Here is an 18,641-nt window from a genome sequence, read left to right on the forward strand (position 1 = left end):
ACACAGCAAGAACACGAATTGCATTGTGCAATGGTAAATTCAATGAATTTTCACAAGAGCGAACCGATTTTCAATTTTTATCATTTTACCAGTAAAACAAAAAAAATTGTCCCTAAACATGGGAAAAAAATTTAAAAATGAAAATAAAACAAAATAGAAGAATATCCATTTATAGTGTGACAAAAATTAACAGTCCAATAAATATAGTTAGAAGCAATTTCTCTGTAGTCTATTCAAGAATAAAAAAAAATTACCTTGAGATTAGAGAGCAATCGTAGTAATTCAATTCAGTCTCGACAAAGGCTACTCCGGTCTCGTTGGAATAGATGCTCAGGGCAACTGTTACAGCAGCTGCAATCAATACAAGCCAAGACGGTTAAACAGCGGAGAAATTATATGAAAGGCCAATTGAGGGGAACAGCAATAATAGTAATACAAAATGAATCTTGAGTTGTGGTAATGGAATTCCATTCAGACAGAGACTAGCCTAAAAATACATATGTACATGGATTATACATACATCTCTCAGAAAATCAATAATTGGATATTTGCTCATTTGTTCATGAAAAAATATGTTAGGAACTGTCAGTGCATTTTCAGAGGTAATACTCATTTTGGGAGCAGACATCCATGTGCTTGATCTTTAAATGAATGTTTGTTTATTAAAATAAAATGAGTAAACGGGGAAGTACAAAGAAGTCACAGATTATACAATATTGACTTCATTTTATGAAATCAATAATGTATAATCTGCGACTTCTTTGGGCTTCCCCGTTCATGAATCCATTTATCGGGATACCAGATTCCGAACGGCGCAACACCGGCAGATTCAGGAACAAAAAAATTCTGACATGACTCAGGCCTACATGTATGTGGGTGTGAAGGCACATGCATGTATGACAATGATAAGAATAATCTAGTTATTTATGTGTTTTAGCAATTTTGCAGATTTATTATTACCCTGGTCATCCGATTCAATCACTTATTCCCGCACACAATGTATGCACAAGCTCCACTCCCTGGGGAGTATTTCACGGAGTCGCCATTGACAGGCGCGTAGACAGGGGGGGGGCGGTCGCCCCCCCCAAAAAAAAATGTCCCCAAAAAGAAAAAAAGAAGGGAAAAAAGAGAGAGGAGAAAAAAAAGGGAAGGGAGGAAAGGGAAGAAAGGTAGCTTTGTGTTTTTCATTCTTTTTTTTTCTTAAAAGAGAAACTCCATCACTCTTGCTCTAAATTTATATATGAATTTTTCTTCCACGCTACACGCCGTTAAATGACAATATTGCAATTCTCCATTGTTTCACCCACCCTTTCTCTAACCCTGTTTTTCCACCTCAGGTATATGTGTTTCTTACCGGTTAAAGTTTAAATGTATCCATTAGGGCATGGAATTAGAGTGAGGCTACGCCAAAGTATATGAAGTTTTTTTTTTTTAAATTGATCGCGCAACTTCTGGTCGGGTCGGCTCCGGGCGGGTAAAATTTTATATCAATTTCTGCCGCCACCTCCATAAAGTCAACTTCTCCTGCTTTTCAGCTCATTACCAAACAACCATAATTCTGGGGCAAACAGGTTCCTAAAATTCGCGTCGTATTAAATAAAGAAGTACAATATTTTTTTTTTTATTCAATTATATTAAACTTCATGTCATTTCCCTTCACATTCATCTCCTGCCCTGTTTTGCGCCCTCAGTTTGAAATTTTGAATGACACTTAAGTTTCTTTATTATTCAAAATGAAGCACTTCAGGATAAGTCAAAGAAATTAGGAATCCTCTTTTTTAAAATTTAATTTCAATAAATCACAGAAGTTTCAACTTTTTGCGCACTATTTCCTCATAAAGAAGTTCAATAATCTTAGAAAATCATTTTAATTAGAGCCGACGGTGGTTTAGACGTATCTGCATTATTTTGATGAAACGTCCGCCCTTTGAAATTTCAGAGTTTCATTGCTCTGCGCGGGGCTGAATATCTTTCTCCCGGCATATATACACTTCTTCTCCTCTGTTTTGCGAGTTAAAGATATGCACTGTCGCTAAATTGTTTGTAATCAAATCTGATCTTTCCAAGGGAAGTATTCAATATATCTTTGAGAAGACCCTTTAGTCGGGACCCTTTTCATGGCAAAAAAAAATGATAAAATCCTTTAGCTTCCGCGCTTTGCGCGAGGGTTTTATTACTTTAATTTCCTCCAATGTATTCCTTTTTTGTGCGTTCACAATCACTTTTTGAAAACAAATTAAGGTTCATGAAAACAATGTTCAAAATCACAATGAGTCAACTGAATTGGAGCTGAAATAGGCACTAGAGACAAGAGAGAAGGCTCCTTTTCATTTTAATTTATGAAACAAAAGCTTCGCGCGGGAGGGGAAACTCCCCCTCGCTGCACCCACCCCCTAGGTAGCGCGCTTTGCGCGCTCTGTAAGTGTTGTTACCGCCCCCTCCAAAATGAAATCCTGGCTACGCGGTGTCGCCATTGAGGTGCAAACAATGCTTGACATGCTACAATGACTTTCACATCCTAAAAGGTACCCATATTGCACCTTGAAGGAGAGTGGCAGAGTGTGGATTAATGCCTTGCCAAAGGATGTAAGGCTGTCATGGAATTCGAACGCATGACCATCTGATTACAAGGCGATAGACACCACAGCTCTTCCAATGATCATTCAAGTGCCATTGGGTCACACTGTTGTTCCTGTCATGTGCAGTATCATGTGACAGCACATTGTGGCCATGACAAGTTTATGTTCAACGTTTTTACGATGTTTATGAATGGGTTCTCCTATAAACATCATGGCCACTGTTTAAATCATAATCTGACAGAGACTATAAACAACAGTTTTATTATACACTGCCTGCATAATTATGATGTAGAAAATAATAAAATTCAATAAGCAAGAAGGTTTAATGTTGATAAATGTTTACATCTTAATCAAGACACACACAAAAAACATTGGATACTATTTTTCAAAAGTGTGGATGAGGAAGGGGGATGAGGGCAAAGGGGATTCAGTACCCCTCCCCAATATCAAATTTTGAGAGTGGGGATGTAAATCAATACCTTGATGGAGTGTAATGTAGACCTTTTTTCTTTATGTTATTTTATTTTTCATTTAGGGGAGCCTATATTTATAAGATTGTGTTCTTAGGTTTTTATATCTTATGATCTTTGACATACCTATCTACTCACTTTATCCTTTTATGGGGTATGGGGTAATTGTCAGTTTTGTAAGGATATAAAGTATGACAATTTTTGTACTTATTTTAAGAAAGTAATATTTACACAATTTCGGCAGTAATAATCTTCATTTGTTCGCTTTTCAAAAATCAATTTTCTATGCTCCTCACCTTTAAAGAATCCTGGATCCACAATTGACTTAAATAAAAAAAAATCCCAAACATTCCTGAAGCCTGTATTGTGTTTCGGTATTCAAAATCTATTCATTTTTATTTCAAATAAAAGAGTATAGACATACATGTACATGTATCCCGAAACATGATTCATATTTTCTGAAATTAAAACCAGGAATGGGTTTCTGCCAAAAAGGAAAATGAATGATCAAATCACTTTTCAAGCATGGAATTTGTATCTCACTTTCTAAAAGCAATCACTATTCATGGTAGAATATGTTTTTGAAATTGAATGCATTTTATTCAGATATATAAAACAAACTTAGTGAGGGCGTTTATTATTCTCAGCTGTAAAATTCAAATTTTATGCATTAATTGAAAATAGAAATCAATGTCAAACTATAAATCATACTTACTGACAAGTTTTAGAATAAAAAATGTATACTGTATATGTCTATCAAATACATATTGCCTATATTGTGAAGAATTATCCATCAAACTTTGAGAATATCTTTCTTTTCATCAGGAAAAGAAAATACAATGTACTTTGTATCAATACCGCAACTCAATTCCTTGTTTATAAAGAGACAAGGGACACTAATCATTCATTCAGGATACACTTATGGATGCCCCTAATTCAGTTTATAAGTGTACTTGACATTATGATAGTGAGCTCTTGTCTGCTATGGAGCCTTGAGGCTTTCACCTAGTATTCAACTCGATACTTGTGAATGACAGTGACAATGACAGATAAACATAGAAATGCTCTGGTTTATGAGAGAGATGTGAGAAAGAAACCGTTAATATTCCCTTGGTCAATCCACAAGCAGTTGGTCTTCTTCTGAGATAGTTATTACCACTTGGGTTAGACCCATTTGGTCTATTAAGATTGTCCTGTGCTCTAAACTACACTTGCTTTACTACCAGACCTGCAAACCTTCTACAACCAAAAAATTACTCTTGTAAGGAAAAAATATATTTGACAAAAAAATGAAGAGTATTTTTTTTTTAATTCTCAATGTAACAATCGCCAAACTGTTGTAGTGAGATCAGTGAAAAAAAAATGTGAAATGACTCACTTGAAAACTTGATAATTCACCCTTTTAAACATGGGTTCGTAGACAAGAATTTATTTTTCTTTTCATGCAAAAGTTACTGGCCCGACAGTGATTTTTAATGGTCTGGGACTGTAGGACCGGCGCTAGTGTCAGGCACTACATTCAATACATACTCCATGATTGGAAATAAAAAAAAAGTAACAAATCATACAAAAAAGGTATTGGTGTATTCATAGCAAAAAAGAGGTACAAATACTCAATAAATGGGAACGGTTGGCATGTCTGTACTACACACTTTGTCCAATTCTCATTTCGTCCAGAGCCCACTTCTTCTAATTTTTACCTTCTCATTATTTCTTACTTTGTCCAATTCTCATTTTTTCCTTATAATTCAGCTTGAATTATCTACTGCAATGAGGCTTATCGATTATAATTCTCATTTTCCTTATAATCAAAACATGATTTAAAACCATTCTGCTCACCATAAAGACTAAATGGTGGTAGACCAAATGGAAACTAGACAAAATGGTGAACAGGCTAGATGGCAGTCATACCATAAGACGGACCAACCAGATGGGTGTTTCATAAAGCTGTTCGTAAGATAAGAGCGACTTTAAGAACGACTGGTGATCCTTTCTTGTGGTAAACGGTATAATCATTGGTGATAGTTTAGCGCGTAAGAAAGGTTCACCAGTCGTTCTTAGCTGCTCTTAATTTACGAACAGCTTTATGAAACGGCCCCCCAGGATTAGACCATGTGGGATCAGATGAAACAGTATGTAGACCAAGCGGGTGTAGACCAATCAACGATCTACCATGTACTTACATTCACCCGGTTCTATATCAGGGATGCGATCAGGGGCAGGAGTCTGGCATGTGATCCGATTGCCCTGTATACTGGTTACTCTGGATGGCATCTCATCAAAGCGACATTCATATCCAGCGACCCTTGAGAGGGGTGGTAGTTGACTCACAGTGATCTCGATCTGGATAAATAGAAAACAAAATATGGAGTGATGCTTCCTTGACTACATGTACATGTGGGCTATTTCAGTGTCATACTGTATATGCACAGGTATTGCTATTGAGGTGTAAAAAAATTATTACACTAGGCAAACCACATCTCTTGCTTTAAACAAAGATAATCACATACATATATGTATAATTTCATAAAACACTCCACTCAAAGAGTAGGCCTACCACATGTACATGTAAATAAACCACCATACAGGTAAAACAGACGTATCCAAAAATTCTTTAAGAGGGGCAGATAATTACTCTGTCTTTGCAGCAAAGCTTGAAATTACATGTAGCATGCATAAGAATAGCCGGGCCTGCTGGAACCTCAGTTTTTGGAACTGAAGAGGTTCCGATTAATGCATCTCTGATTACATGTATGCACCCAAAACAAAGGTTCAGGGGAGCGTTTCATTAACGTTTTCATCTGACAAGCTGTCAGATCTGACATTACCTAATTTTAATTGGCAGAGAAGCACTGTTACTGTGGCAACTGTCAGATAAAAGGGGACTTGTTAGAAAACAAAAACGTCTCACAAGCCCTTTCATGGAACGCTGTCCAGCTAGGTGCCCAAAACTGAAAACTTTTACTTTTATAATTAGGATCATACCAACTTTTACGATTTTAATCCGTTGTGACCAATTGAGAGCACCATGGGAAGCCAGGGATTACATTTTAAAGGACAAGTCCATCCCAACAAAAACTTGATTTGATTTTGAATAAAAAGAGAAAAATTCAACAAGCATAACACTGAAAATTTCATCAAAATCGGATGTAAAATAAGAAAGTTATGGCATTTTAAAATTTCGCTTCATTTCACAAAACAGTTATATGCACATCTCAGTTGGTATGCAAATGAGGAACTGATGACATCACTCACTCACTATTTCTTTTGTATTTTATTATATGAAATATTTTTATTTTCTTGTCATTGTCATGTGAAATGCAGTTTCATTCCTCCCTGAAAACGTGGAATTCCATTATTTTAACATTTTTTGCTTCAGGCAAGGAGGTCCTAATCGTCAAATTCGTAAAAAATTGAAATATTGTATAATTCAAACAATAAAAAACAAAAGAAATAGTGAATGAGTGACATCATCAACTCTCTCATTTGGATGTAACTGGCTCGTTCATATAACTATTTTGTTAAAAATAAGCGAAACTTTGAAATGTCATAACTTTCTTATTTTACATCCGATTTTGATGAAATTTTCAGCATTGTGCTTGTCTGATTTTTCTTCATTGATTCAAATCAACATTTTTCTGAGGTGGACTTGACCTTTAAGCCTATTCCCCCAAAGTTAGTGTGAGGGCCTGTATTACATCATATACTTAAAAGGCCTTATTTCTATAAATCATTATGCAATAATTCAGGATACATGAGGCAACCAAATCGCCGTTTCCTGGGTTTTAGGATACACACTGATGCGAATAACATCCCAACCGGCATCACGGAACCAGAAACCACAGTCGCCATGACAGTTCACCAAATTAAAAAGAAAAAACCAAACAATTCGTTTTCAAGAAGAAGCGTAATGGACTATTCCCCTGATAGCCGGTTTCCTGTGGTTTTCTTTGTATCATTGATACGACCGACCAACGAATATACCAATGAACTTTTGTACATTTATATGATCGGATATGACATTACCACGTGTTTTGGTGATTGCTATACTACTACTTCAATGACACTTATAATATTTCACGGCATGATATTTATAATCCATACTTGTACTCTGCCTCACATCTTGAAGATCTATGTGCATTGTTATTACCGCGATCCAGACAAAATGTGTGACCTGGAAAAGATTAATTTGCCTGACATCTGACAATATCAACCGAGGTTCAAGAATTGTAGCTGTCATGATGGTTTTCGATCATGGCAGAACTCTGCAATTAGGAGTTCATCATCTAGATACAAGCACTCTAAATCCAGTATCTCTTCAATCTCTTCACAATTGATGCTTTCATACCCGACCGTTTCATGAAAAATACCTGATATTTAGACATATTGTTAAAGAAAAGTACAAAATCCCCAAAAGAAAAATACACGTATAATTATAACAACTTTTCAAAATAGGGAGAACTCTCGCTAGTCACAGAGATATTTGCAATGTGATAGCAAAGAACTGACACCATATCAAGGAAGTAATGAATGAATAATGCAATAGGCCCACTTAATTCTATTGAAAAATATGCTTTCACACCTCAAATTCACAACAGAATACCTTTTTTCCAGTTTGAAAGTAAAGTACTTGTATCAAGGGGCACACAAAGGGTTTTAAAAGGGGGGGGGGGGGAGGCGCTAACCAAGCAAAAAAAATCCACAATCAGATAAAAGTTTTTTTTATGTTTTGCACACAATTATTGAAACATTGAGGGAAGGGGGAGTTCTGAGCCCCTGTGTAATACATCCTTTCCATACAAAATCTAAAAAGAATAGAAAAGTGCATAAAATGTCTTAGTGCACTGTTGTTAACTGTGTTGACTAATCCCGCAATCCTTTTGGATAAATCTGAACATTTTTATTACCAGTATTTCTCCTGATCAGGAATGTATGAGAACACCTACTTAACTGCAGTATCAGTTCATTACGTGTACAGACCCTTTCCAACAGAACAAAATACACAAGAGGTATTCGCATTTTGTGGAACTCTCTGCGGAGATGGCCGATAATGAAACTGGCTATTGGGGGGCAGACAATCCACAGGCTATTCAATTACCCGTAGTTGACATTTTACGTTTCTGGGGCTCATTAATGATTTTTCCTTGAGACAAACATCTGGTTGTTCTAGGCTTTGTTCAATCGATGCTTCTTTACCATAGGAATATGTTTTTCAAAGATGTTTAATTCAAACTGCTTCTGCATTCCTCAAATTTTCATCAGTAAACAGAAAATTTGAAATAATGTCTAGCAAAATGCGAACATGAAGCGCTGATATAGGTGTGTTTAGAAAGGCAATTATGCTATTAGGTTAAAAGTCAACTGAATGTAGAAGGGATGGTACGGGATGGAAATAATCTAAATAAACAAAGTAAAATTCACAGAGCAAAATGCTGAAAATTTCATCAATATTGGATAACAAATAACAAAGAACTTTTTAATTTCAAAGTTTATCAATATTTTGTGAAAACAGTATGTACATTGTCATGAATATTCAGTAGGTGGGCTGATGAGGTCACATCCCCACTTCCCTAATATTTCATTAAATGAAATCACAACTGTTTAATTTTTTCATACTTGTGTAATGATGTGTCTCCATTATGATAAAATAAGTTGCAGCAATAAATAACTAATGTACTCAATCAGTTGTCAATCAAATTGTTTTTAATAGTTCTTGGTAGAAAATTTTTGAATAAACCTAATTTCATATACCGGTAATAAAATACAAAGGAAAAGTGGGGATATGACATCATCAGCCCACCTATAAATGCATATTCATAGAGACATGCCTAGAACTGTTTCACCATAATTTTGAAAATCTTTAAAATTCAATAGCTTTGTTATTATCTGATTTTGATCAAATTTTCAGCATTTTGCTCTATGAATTTTACTCCATTTATTGAGATAACTATCTCCTGCCTGAAGGGGATTTAAAGCCCCAAAGTTGACCTTTTACTTCCGGTTGAAACTTACTGTTCTGCAATGAATGGGCTCCCGAAATATTACATTTTGTGCATGGATTTTGCTTTGCGATTCTTACATTGTGGTTCAAGCTTCAGAAAACTGGTTGAAAAGTATGAACACAGCTCTCGTGCAAGAAGACGTGTAGGTAGATTGGATGATGATAATGAAGTTAGCAGGACATGACAACACTGGTTGCCTGGTTTCTCATCTTACCGCATCTTTCAGGTTATTGAATTCTTCCTCCAACATCAATACAGTTCCTTAGTTTCATCAAACTCCCCTCAGTCATGGTATACAGTCAGGTAGTCATCCACACCATTTCAGGTCAAACTACAATCTCATTCACAAATTATGCAAACTAGATGGAATTCTGGTGTTTTTTTGTCATGCAACTTCCTGTAGGTAATTCATGACCATTTCAAGTTTCACTTAATTTCACAAAATCGTTTTCTTATACCCCTTTCATAAACCTATCCTCCAATTAGCCGTCTAAGAGTAATGCGGATAATTCAATAAAAATTGCGTTCATAAACTCACAAAAATAATCCGCACTATTTTTACGAGTGCCCGTCCTGAAAAAGGAGGATAATCGTCATGGCAACCACACACACCCCCTCCGATGCGGTCGCGTTGGAAAAGGGTGACTATGTGACCGCTCCATGGCAATTATCCGCATTACTTTCGAAATGCGTTCATAAAGTCAAAATCTGGTCCCGATGCTGCTATTATGCGGATAATTGCAGCATCAAAATAATGCGGATAACTCTGGTCCTCCTCCGATTTTATGACCAAATTATGCTGCTATTAGCCGCATAATTGGGTTTATGAAAGGGGTATTAAATAGGTCTACATTTTCAAGGTCGGTATCAGCCACGTTCTTATTTTTTTCTTATCTGTTTACATGAAATTTCAGATATTTTTCTCATGAAAGATTTGAATCTGAATTGATTCCTCTCTATGAAATGACTTCATTGTATGATTTTGTTGAAATTTTAGGGTTATGCTGGTTTGACTGTTTCTCATCTATTCAAACTGACTTCTTGTTGAGGACAAGGACTTGAATATACATGTACATGAATATAGGACTACACAGTATATACAGATATACATAAATTTATCTAAAAGGCTTCCTAAACTTCTAAAGCCCCCAAAACAAAGGAATTTTGAACTAAAACTGAAACAAATGCTAATGATAATCAAAATATCTTTACATCAACATATTTCCTGGAGTTACGAATGTTTATCCACTATGCATTGTACAATATAACGTAAACTCAGTGGAACAAGAAATGAAAATGGAGTGTGTACTGTTTCATGCAGGGTTGGTAAACCAAGGTCATGAACTTTGTTGAAATTCGTTTTCCAAGTGATAATTCCAAAAATGTTGTTACCAGCACAGACAGTAATCAATCATCTTGTAAAAATTGACAGCCTTGAAATGTTTATCCCCCAAGGATATTCATGATAAACTTAATTTTGAGTCATTTCACATTTTCAGTGACTACATTGGAAATGTACAATGTACATGACTATATGTACAAGACTGAACATACATATTATGGACTACATGTATAAAATAGTAGTCGGAAATCCAAATATACATGTATAGTGGGAGATAAAAATCACTGTGCAAACAGGCCCCTTATATTTTCTTACACTAGTCTACAATGTACAAGTCCAAGATGATTTCATACATCATAGGCTACAGTATTAAAGGGGACGTTCACCCTGAAAAAAACTTTGTTGTAAAAATAGCAGAAAAAATATTTAAAAATATCGGTGAAGGTTTGAGGAAAATCCGTTAAAGAGTAAGAAAGTTATTAGAGTTCAAAGTTTTGGATTTGTGACGTCATAAACGAGCAGCTGCCCCATATGTTATGTAATATAAAATGCATGAATTTCAAATTTTGTATGGTTCCTGATGACTTAATTTTGTTTTCTATTCATGATCGGGTGTGAAATGATTCGTCTATTGATATACAAACTGTATAGTAAAAACCATTTTCAATTTTCTGAGAAAATGACATTTTATTGATTTTTTACAATTCGCTATGTAGGAATGCTGCTCGCATATGACGTCACAAATCAAATAATTGAAATTCTAATAACTTTTGATTATTCGATGAATTTTTCTCAAACCTTTGGCAATATTTTTTATTTTTTTTTCTGCTATTTTTACAATAAACTTTTTGTCAGGGTGAACTTCCCCTTTAATGTCTATGATCCAAAGTCTGATTTCAATTTGCAATACATGTCATGCATATGTGATGAATGTTTGTACCTTCATACACCATTCAGTAAACAAATTGTGTTGGTTGAGTGGCAGAAGGGCATGAGCCTAGACTTGAACTTTGACTCAAGGTGGTGAGGCAGGTGCTACAAGCAATGTACATTATATGTGCAGCAGAGTCGGAAATAAATTTTCATTTTTTGGGGTTTGTTTTTCAAATTGGGGCAATTGCAGAAGTATGGGGGCCAGGGTTGGGCTCAATTAAAAGGTAATTGATCAATTACTTAATTACATTTTTTGACTAATTATAATTGTAAATAAAATTTTGAAAGGGGAAAGTAATTGTAATTGTAATAGAAAAAATGTAATTTACTTCAATTACTGTCAATTACTTTTACATTCCATTACTTTACAATAAACTTAATTTATTATTTAATTTCATGACCTTTTCATGTCAACTGCTTCAGCATCAAAGAGTGTAATACTAATAGGCAGAATCGGTGCTCTAAAAACAATCAAACCTTCACTTTGTCAGTTTCTCTGTAACTTTAGAGTTATGTTGAAATAGGTGGTGCTAGTACATACAGAGTACAAGTTTTATTCGTGATTTTTTATGAAATTGTAATTGACAAAAGTACTTCGTAATTGAAAAAATGTAATTGAAAAGTATTAAATTGTAATTGAACATTTCTTTGATTACGTAATAGTATTTTATAATTATAATTGAAGAAAGTAACTGAACCCAACCCTGTTGGGGGCTATTTTTTCATTAAAGGGCTACTTTTTAGGGGCAACAAGCAGTTATGTAGAAAATGTTGATATCATTATTCTACCATTATTAGAAGACTGGTTTTCGAAATAATCTTGAATATTGTTGTGACGGATCTTGGGGCAACTCTAAATAGAATGTTTGCTCCGAAGAATGCATTTTGGGGGAAATTTAGGGGCAATTTTAGCTGTCATGAGAGCAAATCCTGTCGCCTCATGAATTTCCTACACTGATAGGCAGCTTGCACTTCGAACAATACCCTTTATACGACAGCAAAACAGAAACTGGAAACATGCTGCGCATACAAAATCTATCCCCCATCTGACACCCAGACAACAAAGTATACAATGGAGGTAGAGTACATTCATCATCTCCGAATCTCACTCTGTCTTAAGAAGAGTACCCTGACATTGGCATACAGACTGTGTGTCATTATTAAAGGTGCACGATCCCCGGATTCATAGGTCACTGTTAGACATTCGTATGTGCTGCGTACGGCACCGGCTGCCTATTGACATCAACGTATTCCGCATGTACACGGATGCAACATCCCGAATGCCCCAACTCTGATGAATCTTAGTTCACGTACGCTTCGGCCGCTGTTCAAAGATTTTGACAGGCTGGCTACGGCTCCTGCTGTGTAAAGTGATGACGTCAGCAGATCTTTGGGCTAATGCAGGTGTAGCCAAAAGCGGCAAGGCATATGCGTACTGTGCATGTGTGCACGTGCTGCGCAACTGCACTGGCTACTGATTGACAGCTGCATGCAAATTACGTAGATGATCTTCGGAATGAAAATGGCGGCAAGTACACAGCCGTCCAACAGCCCTGGGAATCGTGCACCTTTGATAAGTTATTCTACTCATTACAGATTCATTCTACAAGTCTTGCTTTATTCCATCTGCTTATCACAACAGACTGCACTGCATTGCAGTGATGCATTCCAATGTATTGTTAGTTGCCATGGTTACATGAGTAGTCTAGTGGAAGAATCTAGAAGTAATGCATGCAATCAATTCATCATGCTCCACAGTTGCATCATATTCTTCAGCTTATACACTCTAAGATGACATACTGTACTATAAGGAGTCAGGCTGTTTACTTCAATGATCATCAAATTTTAGGCATTATACGTCTCTTTTTTTTCCAATTCACTGATCTTCCTGATGCTCACAGATTATTTTCTTTTTTTAAAGAGGAAAAGATTTCCATAACTTTCCATAATTTTCCATCATGAATAAAATTTTCACTTCAAATCTCCTTTGCCTTTGTATAATTTACATAATTGCAAAAAATTATCATTTCTTCACTTGATCTTTAAAGAAAAGTACAAATAGGCACTAGACACATAATGTCAATTACGGTATCTCTTTCTTAAAGCATTTCCTTTTTTATTTGATTTGATTTGGACAGCAAGCATTTCCCTTTTATAAGATTTGATTTGGAGAGCAGTTGTACTTTTTGTCTGTCTTTGGTTTCTCTTTCTCCATCACATTTTCATTCAGTTCTCTTCCACTGAGCATAATTCACTTGAGATGAAGATTTTGCACAAACGACCTCGAGCGACATCACTGCCAACATGTGCAATATAAAATATATAAATATAACATGAAAATGTACACTGTAGTCTACCTGTACCATTCGCTTACCTTCACAAAGTTCAAGGTTCACTTCTTTGGAAATTTGCCAGCTTTTGTCATTTTTGGATTGTACATGTAAAAGGGAAAGACTTGCTCAGGATGCAATGGAGATTATCCTATAATAATCAATAACCTATTGTTGATCTTCCTTTCATACATGTAGCCATTTTCTAGACAGACTTGGAGTAATGAGCGGTTCATACACTTCAATTACAATCAAAAAGCCAGACTGATATAGAAGTGTACTTATATACATGTAGACTTGTACAAATTTTCTGTTCCAGTTTCTGAGGGGTTGGAATAGGCCTTTCATCATGGCTTTGTATTGTAATAAAATGTATATTTATTTTTAAAAGGGCTTAACCCTATCTAGGCCGGGGGGGGGGGGGGAAATTATGCGATATTTTCGCCGTGCGAAATTTTTTGACCGCGCGCTCACTGACTTTTTACTTTCAAGTCTTGCGCAACTTTTGAGATCAATTTTGCGTCACCCGGGTACGTGGTTCCGAAATTACGCAACATTATGTAAGTGCATGTCAGACCAAAAATTGCTCAAAAACGTGATTTCGTGTACAAAGTCAATGCAAATTGTGTTTTCAACCAAAATTCATAAATGCATGATTGTTTTTAGTTTTGCTGGTCTAAATGTAATTATTTTATACTTTTATGATCACAGAAGAGTCCCCAACAAATTTCATTGAAAAAAGAATGAAAAACAAAAGGTCAAAAAACAAAGAAATACATAAGAAATTGCAAAAAACAATATAATACATAAGAAAATGATTTGATATCGCAATTTTTTTCATGTACACTTGCTAAGAACAGCACAAAGAGTTTCTAACTTTCTATACCAAGAATTAGTACATTTGGAGCTTTATTTAGGGAGTTAGAGGAAAAAGTATGATTTTGCATACTAATTACGCATGAATTAGCATAATCGCGTAATAGCAATTCGCATGAAATAAATTACTATACGATCTTGTAGATTATGTCCCAGGCAACTCGCGTGCCAATTTTCGGCGCGGTCGACGGCCAAGATCTTAGGGGGCCATTTGAACTCCCAAAATACCCCGGCCTAGATAGGGTTAATTTGCACATCTCATACATGTACATGTATCTCACTGAATATAAGTTCATACATGAATCTCACTGAATATTGACTGGATATTTCAAAGCTATCTACAGGCAAAGATTATATCCTGAAATTCTCAGCTCATTCTTTGCTTCTGTAGTGTTTTAATATCAGAGAGAAAAAAAGGAGATATTCTATTTTCATCATGCACTCAATCAAGAGTTTTGTCCCCTGAAGTGATCATCGAGAACATATACAAAAGAAAGTACACCCATTATAGACTATAAAAAGTTTGTTCAGAACAAAAAATAGCAAGTACTGCCATGCAACTCAAGTTGAACTCTTTATAGTATGCTGTAGAGTACAACTGCATGTTCAGCCCATAGGAAACTCAATCGAAAGCAAATTAAACGTTTACAATGATTGAATGAATATTGAAGAGGTGGCATATAACTACCGATAATGACCATTTTAATCATTGAGTGCCCAAGAATATCAAATACATGTATACACTCTCGAGCCAAACAGTGAAATGCCTGGTTGCAATAGTAGTATTAGTACCAGTTTTGAAATAGTTGTACAAGAACCCGGGATTTCTCGGATGAACCTGTCCAATGCATGTACTGTACATGAATATGCACAGTGTATGTACATGCAATCTGAAAATATTTGTTTGAAATGTAAATTCCTATTCCTACCTGAACAAAATCCGATTGAAAAATGACAAAGTTATTGAATTTTAAAGTTTAGCAATATCTTTTGAAAAATTTGTAGACATCGTCATGAATATTCATTAGGTGGGTTGTTGGCGTCATGTCCCCACTTTGGATTTTTTGGTTTTATTTCATACTTTCATACATGTACATGTGTTTTTGATAGGTCCGTCTTGTAGCAAAATAAATTGTAACAGTGATCATCATACTTATTTAATCAGTAGTCGATCCAATATTTCTTTCATTATTGGGGATAAAATCTGAATAAATCTTTTTTTAAATTAAAGTGGAGATATATGACATCATCTGCTTGCTCATTGCAAATTCATGGAGACATGCACAGAACTGTTCTGTTTTACTTTAAAAAAAAATGCAAAAGTTTGTCATTTCAATTCCTTGTCCAACTGAAATGATGAAAGTTCCATATTGTACTTCATCTGTTCAAATCATATTACTTTCAGCCTGGTGTACACCTTTAACCCTAAATAGACTGGGCTATTTCAACGCCTAAGAAGACTGGGGGGGGGGGGCTGAGCCCCCCCCCCCTTATGATCTCGGCCGTTGATCGCGACGAAAATTGGCACACGCGTTACCCATGGCATTATCTACAAAACTATAACATCAAATTCTGCAAAAAAATCTCATGTCTCATTAATTATGCTAATTTATGTGTAAAATCATAAGTTTGCTCTAATTAATAAAATAATGCCCCTGAAATGCTAATTTTTGTTTCACATACTCTAGATAGGCATCTGATCAAATTGATTTTAAAAAAATCTCAAAATCACATTTATTTTCTTATGTATTCTATTGTTTTCTAAATTTCATATGTATTTCTCTGTCTTTTGACTTTTTGTTTTTTATTGTTTTTTCAATGGAAATTGTCGGGGAATTTATTTTGACCATAAAAAAGATAAAATTGATTGATTTTAAGCAGTAAAAGGAAAAATAATGATACATTTATGAATTTTGGCTAAGAACACTATTTGCATTGGATTTGTACACAAATTCACGTTTTTGAGTAATTTTGGGTCTGCATGCACTTACGAAATGTTGCGTAATTTTGGAACCACGTACCTGGGGGTCACAATTTTGGTCTCAAAAGTTGCGCGAGACTTGAAAGTAAAATGTCAGCGAGCAACGCGGTCAAAAAATTTCGCGCGGCGGATTTATCGCGAAAAATGTTGATGTTTTTAGGGTTAAACATAGGACTTTAATTGGAATTTGAGGGGGTAGTTTTTAGTTTTCCATGGCCCGAGAGCACATTTTGAGGGCGGATTCGCCCCAAGCCCCCATGTCACTTTTCCCTCTAACAATGCATGCATATCACAAAAGAGCAAAATATTCTCGTCACAAAAAAATTGAAATCCTGCTGATTCATACATAAGAATATATATTCTTGCCAACACGAAGAATTACAATATTGCAATCAATAATGGAGCAAAAAAAATGTAACCCTGAAGATAAATAAAGTAGACACTAACCTCTTGAGATGGGGAAGACTTGGGGATACTGAAATCCACAGATGTATCTGAGATACTGATGCACTGCTGTGAATCATAGGGAAGCCATCGGTTTGAGACATCCCTTTTCTCACATCCCTGATAACGTGTACATCTGAGAAAGAAATACAAAGAATACTTAGAATACTTCATTAATAAATGAATATATAAGGATAAATTTACATAAAAGTTACCAATTTGATTTTTTTTTGTTAGTCTTATTTTGTTTTTATCTTATTGCTTATTTCAGAGAGTATCATAATATTATGATAAGCTCAAGTTTATGGATTTCAATTTTCATTCATGAATGGCACCATCTGCTATATTGGGAAAGTGGGAATGGTATCAATTTCTACAGTACATTTTTCACTTTCAAACTACAGATATATTCCATTTGTTATTCCTAAGATACAGGACTAATAAAAACTAGACATTGTATCCCTAGGAGTTTAGCATCAAATAAACAAAACAGACCATATTCCAAACTCCCGTTTAAAACAAAAACTTTTGGTCTACACTAAACTATGGATAGCCAACTATGACAAACATCTCTACATGTTCAATTTGTCAGCTCATTTCCCACTCAAATCATTTAAATCAAATATGAATTAAATGCAATTTCCAAATATTTGGCTCCCCATAATTTGGACACAGAATTAGACCATCACATACTCCTGACTTCAGTCTATGAGCCATACCTTGCTTCTAGTGTACACCATCCACAGTACGGGTCTCCATCGCCATCGCCATTGGATCCAATACATGTTTCACAGCTGGTGTACTGACTACAATTGGCCACCAAGAAACGTACAATCTTGACATTTAAAGAAAATCAAAAGGGTAATGTTAAAAGCATTAGACCCCCCAAATTAACAGGAATAACTGAAAGGATTATACATGTGTATTCAAAGGTTTCACAAAGTTTAACCTAATAATCCCTTTATAAAGGATTAATAAGGATATTTGGTTTGGGCTCTTACTGTAGTCATAATGTCAGAGGTCTAATGCTTGAATGAGTCCACTCTTGAAAAGAACTTTCTTGCTGAAAAAACCTGGCTTTACAGGGTCATTCCATGGTCATTCAAACAGGCTAAATTAGCTAATATGCTCAGTAATCTTCAGCTGACAAGAATCTTAAGGATATCAAAAGGATATAGAGCGAATAAGAGGTACATGGGTAGAATTTCTTAAGAGCGGAGGTACAGGTAAACCTTTAAGAGCACTCAGTTCTGCCATAAAGTGTTCGTGGCTTTAGTGATAAGTGTTGGGTCAAAGTTCTACACTGCACTAACAGAACGACACAGGTTCGAATCCAGCACTTCTTGACTAATATTTTTTTCAGTTGTGAATGAAAACAATAGCGTTCATTCCATTGAAAAAAAGAGATATCATATCACCATACAAAATTTCAATAATATTCAGGAAACTAGATTAACTATTCACTTGGTCTTGCAGATTTTAATGGTGAATGGGTATACAGGTAGAAATCACTTTTGACTAGAGCTAAAAAATGTCACAATTAATTGTCTCTCAACCATCTATAAGTCTTCAGCTTCACACCATTACCCAGTGTCTGTGACAATATCATACATGTAAATGAGTAGGTTAGCCCCCCCCCAAAAAAAAAAAAAAAACAAACAAACAAAGACAAAACAACAACTTA

General features: G+C 35.3%; 1 protein-coding gene across 1 annotated transcript in view; it reads right to left on the reverse strand.

Moving 5' to 3' along the window:
• The window catches only part of LOC121411541 (plexin-A2-like), a 92,857-nt gene that overhangs the window by 55,083 nt on the left and 19,133 nt on the right, over positions 1–18,641 (reverse strand). Inside the window, exons 5-8 of the mRNA XM_041604326.1 lie at positions 17,677–17,792; positions 16,961–17,093; positions 5,233–5,392; positions 255–351 (exon numbers count right to left, since the gene is read on the reverse strand). Of these exons, the coding sequence (XP_041460260.1) occupies positions 255–351; positions 5,233–5,392; positions 16,961–17,093; positions 17,677–17,792 (506 nt within the window). The remainder of the gene's footprint in view (positions 1–254; positions 352–5,232; positions 5,393–16,960; positions 17,094–17,676; positions 17,793–18,641) is intronic.

Source organism: Lytechinus variegatus, chromosome 3 (assembly GCF_018143015.1).
Source record: "Lytechinus variegatus isolate NC3 chromosome 3, Lvar_3.0, whole genome shotgun sequence".
Lineage (NCBI taxonomy): Eukaryota > Metazoa > Echinodermata > Echinoidea > Temnopleuroida > Toxopneustidae > Lytechinus > Lytechinus variegatus.